A 7,241-nucleotide genomic window follows, 5' to 3' on the forward strand; every position below is an offset into this window, starting at 1 on the left:
TTTGTGTGTGTGTGTGTGAGTGAGAGAGAGAGACAGAAACAGGGACAGAGGCTGTGTGTGTGTGTGTGTGTGTGTGTGTGTGTGTGTGTGTGTGTGTGTGTGTGTGTGTGTCCTATGTGTGAGACAGAGTGGGGGTGTATGTGTGAGGAAACAATAATTATTTGTGTCCAGTGTTCACCCATTACAAAAGAGAAGTGTGTATTTGATATTATTATGATGTTTTAGTTTCACATCAAATTAATTAGATTAAATCGTTTACATGTATAAGTAAGAACAGTACTATATTACCAAAGCACACACATACTTGCCAGTTAACTGTCATTACAGTTGGAGGTTACATTAACATTTTTTCTCAGTCCACAATTCAGCAAAAAATAAAATACATTTTGTTCATTGGCATTTTTTATGCCACATTTGACAACACATAAAGGTCCGCAATACCGCGATACCGTGAAACCGTGGTATTTTTGTCCAAGGTTATCATACCGTCAAAAACTCATACCGTTGCATCCCTAGCTCGGACCACGATAATGAACTGTCAAGCCAAAGTCCAGGAAGCTTAACAGTTTAGTTGCCGTATGGCTTGACCATCTATCCGATGGATGATTCTATCACTAAACTCATTTTAGGATTGTGTGTGACAATCCATGATTGGAACCGGAAACTATACACATGGTTTTAAGTTAAGTATGAGTTCATTTGCCTTGATCCAGTTGTAAATAGTGCCCAGAGAAGAGCTGCATATCTACACATAATGCGGTCTGGTGCTGTTATTGACAAAAAGCTAATCAGATTATATTCTTGATAGGCCCCACAGAGAACAGCAGCAGCAGCAGCAGCAGGGGACAAGATGACGAGAGCATGGAGGAGGGCGAGTCTTCATTGTTTGTAAGTTATTGTACGTGGTGTATGTATTGTTGATGTTGTTTTCGAGGACCACAATGGAAATCTCCTGGTGCCATATCTTATAGGTCACTGACACACATCCTTTGATGTACTGACCCAGTGCTAATTAAAGGGGGGGGGGGGAGGGGGGGATTTTGAGTGCTAGAAACTAGCAAAGATTTGCCCATGCACTGGGCGTAAGATATGGCCCCTGGACTTTATTGTGTGTGAACATTTCTCGACAATTTTATACTGTACATGTGTATGGTTGTGGCCTAAGGGCTTCTATTTAGGGATGTCAATTTTCGGTTAATTTCACTTTCGATTAACCGACGCTAATAATCGATTAACCTATCGGTTAATTCATAATTTTTTAATATAAAAAAAAAAAAAAAAAAAAAGTTTTTTTTTTTTTTTTTTTTTTTTTTTTGTCTATTTACTCAATGAACTCATGCCCAAACAAGGCGTGTCTATTTAGATGCTGAAATGTTAATGCTTTTTGTGTTAGAATTTCTAACACAAAAAGCATTAATAAGCATTAACAAAAAGCATCAACATTTCAACACAAATTCTTTTTGTGTTAGAATTTCTAACACAAAAAGCATTAACATTTCAGCATCTAAATAGACACGCCTTGTTTGGGCATGAGCTCATTGAGTAAATAGACCCAAAAAAAAAAAAAAAAAAAAATTTTTTTTTTTTTTTTTTTTTTTTTTTTTTTTTAATATTAACTGATAGACCGACAGCAATAACCGAACAACGACGTTAGCGACGGTTAATCGATTAACGGTTAACCGTTGACATCCCTACTTCTATTCATTATGTATTTTAACATCTGTCAAATAAAATTCATTCAGTCTTCTAGTGCTAGCAGCAGTGTGTCAGCGCCGCCAGGAAGTGACACGCCGCCAGGAAGCAGGGGTGTGTCAGCGCCGCCAGGAAGCAGGGGTGTGTCAGCGCCGCCAGGAAGTGACACGCCGCCAGGAAGCAGGGGTGTGTCAATGCCGCCAGGAACAGGTATGCAAACTAGTCACCTTTTTCATCCCAAAATAGGGCACTCAAGTATCGTCACCTTTTTCATTATCCATGACTTTGCATCCCTGCAGGAAGCTGCGGTGTGTCAGCGTCGCCAGAAAGCAGGGGTGTGTCAGCGCCGCCAGAAAGCAGCGATGTGACAGCGCCGCCAGAAAGCAGCGATGTGACAGCGCCAGCGCAGGCAGCAAACGATGCCTTCACAAGGGACCAAACCCTCTTTCTCTTAGATTTAATGAGGCAGCACCTAGAGTCAGATGGTGGTGAGCTCCCACAAAACTTAGCTGAGCTCAATGCTAGAATTAAAACAGGCAAAGGGTCCAAGAAAGAAATGTGGAGGGATATGGCCACTAAGCTGTCTGAATATTTTGGCCAGGTGTTTGATCCAGAGAGAGTTTGTAGGAAGTGGAACACACTTGTGGATGCCTACAAGAGAATCAAAGATAATAATCAGAGTACAGGGAGGGGAAGTATGCGGTTTAAATTCTACAGTGAAATGGAGGCTCTTCTGGGGGAACATCATGATGTCGATTTTCCAGTTGTGGGAACCTCTGAGGGGATTGAGATTCGCAGGCCTGGTGTGCTTGTTGCTGAGAGACCTACACCCAGCCAATCCAGCCCTTCTCCACAGGGTAGCACAGGAGGAACACGGCCGAGGCCGAGAGCGCAGGTAAACCCAGTAGTGGACTTCCTCCGTGAGTCTGAGGCTGCTAGCCAAAAGAGACACGAAGAATTGTTGAGTCAGATGAGGGCTTCGCAAGTCTCCTTTGAGACGATGATGAAAGAATATCTAAACAAGCCGTAAGAGTTTTTTTTTTTTTTTTTTCTGATGCCTTCACAGGTCTCTTGAGACTATGATGAAAGAATATCTAAACAAGCCTTAAGATTTTTTTTCCTGATTTATTTATATTTTAAGCTGTAAGAGGTTCAAGGGAGATGGGTCAAACTCAATAATGTTCAAAGCGTGGCTGCTGTTTCTACATTTATATTGTCTTTTAGACATTTGTGCCACATGTTGTAATAGGAAAACTTAACCGAACCACTATTTTGAGGTTTATGACCCAGCCCTGCAATTTTGCACATTACCTGAAGTGGATTTATATTTTATTTTTTGGACACAGTATTGACATTTATTTTTGTTAGACTCAGGTTAACACGTTCAAGATTATAACATTTATGTCCTCTCTTATGTTTTTTGTGTTTTAGCACCCTGGTAGAAGTTTGCATACGACAGCTGAAAATGTACAGTGGTTGGTGATGTGGATATTTTTTTATATATTTTTTATTTTCTCAGAGTTTACAAAGTGCACTTGTTAAGAATTTGATGCTGCTATTGAGATGTTATTTATTTATTTTCCCAACCGTTATCTATGCAGTTCTAAACATGTTCAACTTAAACTTGAAATGCTTTTAATAAAATCCATTGGGCATTTTCACAAACTTTGTTGCAGTTTTCTTTCATGTCATTGTCCGCTAAGAATGCATACTCTAAACAGTGGTACTCACCTGGGTCTGAGGGACACCAGAGGTTCTTTAGGGGGTTCCAGGGTCCCCAGCAAAATGATTTGGTAAACTTGAGCATCATTTCATTTACAAGAACTTCAGTTAGAGAATGTAGAATGACTGTTTAGATCATAGTTTGTCTGGTATGTCTCTACCTACAACAGAGATAGTCATGGAATTCTAGACAATAATATCTAACAAAAAAACATCAGATTTGGATCCAAGAGACATCTCATCAACTGGGGGTTTGTGTGTCATTTTAATTACCATATTAGTTGACACAGCCCCTCTTTAAGTGTCCGGTAGTTCATTGGTCAGTCATGTTGACAGGCACAGCAGACAGCCAACCAGTTTGTAGAATTCACAACATCTAAACTCACTATTTAAGATAATTTTGTTATTCTGGAGAGTGGCAGCTGGGACAAATATTACAAGCACGGGTGTGGTGAATTTACAGCATGCGCATCTAATAAACACACACATTAATAGATGCCATAGATTAATATGTAAGTACACATGTTCATATTCATTTGGAAGTCGAGTTACAGTAAGTTTCTCTATTTCCTTTTGTTGGTTCGTCGTATGCTGGTATGTGCCTTGCATCGTCTGACGGGCGAGTAGTCTTCTAGCCACTCCTTGGCCAGTCTACTGGTATCTGCTCTCTACGCTAGTTGTTAGAAATTGACAGTCTGTATAATAAACTTTGCAATGCCACCTTATAACTAAAAGTGAAAAAGACAGAATAATATACTGTAGTGGTTATGTGGTTGTACCATATATTTCTTTCAGCTATTCTAATTTTCTTATGCATATTACTCGCCCGAGCGCACTCGCCTTAATTACCTCGTGGTCGAGTTGATTAATACTCATTCTTTGTGTGACTGTGTGCGTCGCTAAGAATGTAAGTACATACCTGAATAGTTACAGTATTGAGAGGCTGTTGTACAGTAGTTTTGCTGTTCTTGGTGTGACTAGTTCCCTGTATCTGTCAAATTGTTCTGATTGTTTTGAGGATGGTCGTTGAAATTCAATGCATGCTGGTATTGCATGTAGATTATGTAGTCGAAAATTGATGCCTGTTATGGTTTATATTTATATCAACATTTTTTTCATTTTAAGGCATAGCTATAAGTTAACTAAATCAGGATAGTAGCCACCATTTTTGGTGAACATGGCTCAGTACGCAATCAAGAACTACAGAAGAAAATGTGGTCAATACTGCCGCCATGTGGGCTGTAATTACAACCTAATTTCATTTATGGGAAAAGGGCTTGTTGCAGCTGTGCACTTTAACGGATCTTTATGTTATTCTGGAGGCTTGTGATATTCTGTAGATTGTTAATTATTATGCTGTACTCAGTTGCATTATTTTAATCCATATGTAATTCAAGTTGTATTTGGTTACAGAAACCACACCCTCAATCACATGCCAGTTAATAATAAACCAGTGGAACAGTACTGTGGTTGCAGTCTATCTCTCTAACTGGAGTGCATAGCCAGTTGTTTACACCCAGTTATTCAGCATCCGCACACTGAATCGCACCAATATGTTAATATCAACTTTTTTTAAAGCATTTATTTAACCAGGCAAGTCACAATAACAAATTCTTATTTAGAATGGCAGGATACGTGGTGGACAGAGATTTACATTTTTTTCTTTCTCTCAGACAACCAGGCAAGTCACAAGAATACATTCTTATTTAGAATGGCAGGATCCGTGGTGGACACAGAGTGGACCCCCCCCCCTCTCCAGAGATTAACAGTTCTCATCGTCTTCCTGGCGTGGACAACCATCTGGATGCTCCTGACAGATTTCTGTGGGTCCTGTGCATAGATTATGCAGCATACATGCAGACACAATGATCATCACAACCACATCAAGCCTGGTGTTTGGGAGATCTCTCACCCTCCTCCATTTACACTTGAGTCTCCCGAACGCCTGCTCGACCACCACCCGCCCTCGGCTTATTCTGGAGTTGTACAGCTGGTCCTGCATGCTGAGAGCACCATTGTCCCGCTTTGGAGTAGTGATGAAAGGGTAGGCTTGGCCAATGTAGGCGCTATCTCCAAGCAGCATGAATCGTCCCATTTTCTCCCCCCAGCTTTCAAAGAACTTGGATTTCCTGAGGATCCTCGCATCATGCACCTTTCCCGGTGCTCCAACAAAGATGTCACGGAACCTCCCTCTCTCATCCACAATCCCCTGAAGGACTACTGAATAATAGTTCTTTCTATTTAAGTAGTCCCCTCCCCTGATGTGTGGTCGCTGGATCTTAATGTGGCATCCGTCGATGGCACCGATGACGCCTTGTATGCCACATGTTGTGCTGAAGGCAGCAGAAGTAGCCGTCTTCTCACACATGGTAAACCAACTAATGAAAGATGGCACCATGCTGCAAAATGTTGTGAGCACTTCCACAACACACCTGTGTGCTGTTGACTGGGAGACATTGAACTTGTCAGATATTTCTCTGAAGCTATTTTGGTTCGCCATATACCAAAGGAAGAGAGCAACCTTTTGCTTGAGAGGAATCTCGGGAGGACCTCCGGCCTGGTTGTTTTCATTTAGACCCTGCTGTTTCAGCACATATGTCAGGTAATCAAACTGAGAGAGGGTGACCCGAAGATGCCTGAAGAATGTTGCCTCATCCATGTGGAAAAGCAGCTCCCATTCAGTGCCGGTTTTTATTATTTTGGTGTGTGGCCTCAGAAAATGAGCAAGGACTGCATTCCTGAAAAGTAGGAGAGACACAAGATTCAAAAGGTGAATTAAATTAACAGATTGTTCATGATTAAATGAATACTCTTAAAAAGTGAATACTTGTCCTTGGCTTATTCCATTTTACACCTCCTTTGTTTTTACTGTCATAGCCTGATTTGGTAACACTTTAATTCTATAGTCTGCCTACAGAGAGTCTACAGAGTATTTGTAACATTTGAACAGCTTATTAGTTTACATTTGACTGTTTAACAGATATTCAACAGATTATCTATATTCTATACTGTACAGTAGTTTTGCCCTCCCTGTACTTTATTATCTTTCTTGTAGGCATCCACAAGTGTGTGCCACTGACTTCCTACAAACTTTATCTGTATCGAACACCTGGACAAAATGTTCTGGACCCTTTGCTTGTTTTAATTCTAGCACTGAGCTCAGCTAGGTTTTGTGGGAACGGGAAGCAACCCGAATCGGTTTAGTGAATCTCAGCTAACGCTAATAAGCTGTTAAAACAACATCTACAGATAACGCAAACCAGTTGAATGTCAACTAATAAGCTGTTGAACTTGAAATGTTAAATACTCTGTAGACTCTGTAGGCAGACTATCCAAATAAAGTGGGGGAAGGATGTATTTGTGGCAACAGTAGCCTATTGGTAGGCTATGTGAAGGCTAACGTGGCTATGCTATGCTAGGCCAGTGAATGGCAATGTAGATACGTTTCCAAAGTATGAAGTGCCATAAAATAAAATGTATTATGGAATGTTACCTTATGCGTTGTTGACGCTCATCATTTTCGTTTAAATATGCAAGGAGGCTGCTCCGTTCACTGTTAAGCTGTCTTGCAACTTGCCAGACAAAAAAAAGTTTGTTGCGGTCCGCCATCTTTCTTGTATGCGTTTTACCGTTTTGCCTTTGTGTGCACAGGAACGCTTTGGAGGTGGGGGGTGGGACTTTTCCACTGGGAAACGCCCACATCCCAGTTGTCTGGAAGGCAGCAACACAACCCCTCCTCCTCTCACTTCCTGTCTGCAGGACACACAACCCCTCCTCCTCTCACTTCCTGTCTGCAGGACACACAACCCCTCCTCCTCTCACTTCCT

The 7,241-nt window shown here is 41.1% G+C and overlaps 1 protein-coding gene across 1 annotated transcript; it reads right to left on the reverse strand.

Moving 5' to 3' along the window:
* Positions 1–5,134: 5,134 nt before the first annotated feature.
* LOC310789403 (uncharacterized protein) lies at positions 5,135–6,980 on the reverse strand. The gene is made up of 2 exons (XM_083651046.1): positions 6,908–6,980; positions 5,135–6,152 (listed from the first exon to the last, which is right to left on the reverse strand). Exon 2 carries the CDS (start codon positions 6,071–6,073, stop codon positions 5,177–5,179), a length of 897 nt encoding a protein of 298 aa, XP_083507172.1. The 5' UTR covers positions 6,074–6,152; positions 6,908–6,980; the 3' UTR covers positions 5,135–5,176.
* Positions 6,981–7,241: the final 261 nt, after the last annotated feature.

This window comes from Poromitra crassiceps (assembly GCF_964638095.1).
Source record: "Poromitra crassiceps genome assembly, chromosome: 14".
Taxonomy (NCBI): Eukaryota; Metazoa; Chordata; class Actinopteri; order Beryciformes; family Melamphaidae; genus Poromitra; species Poromitra crassiceps.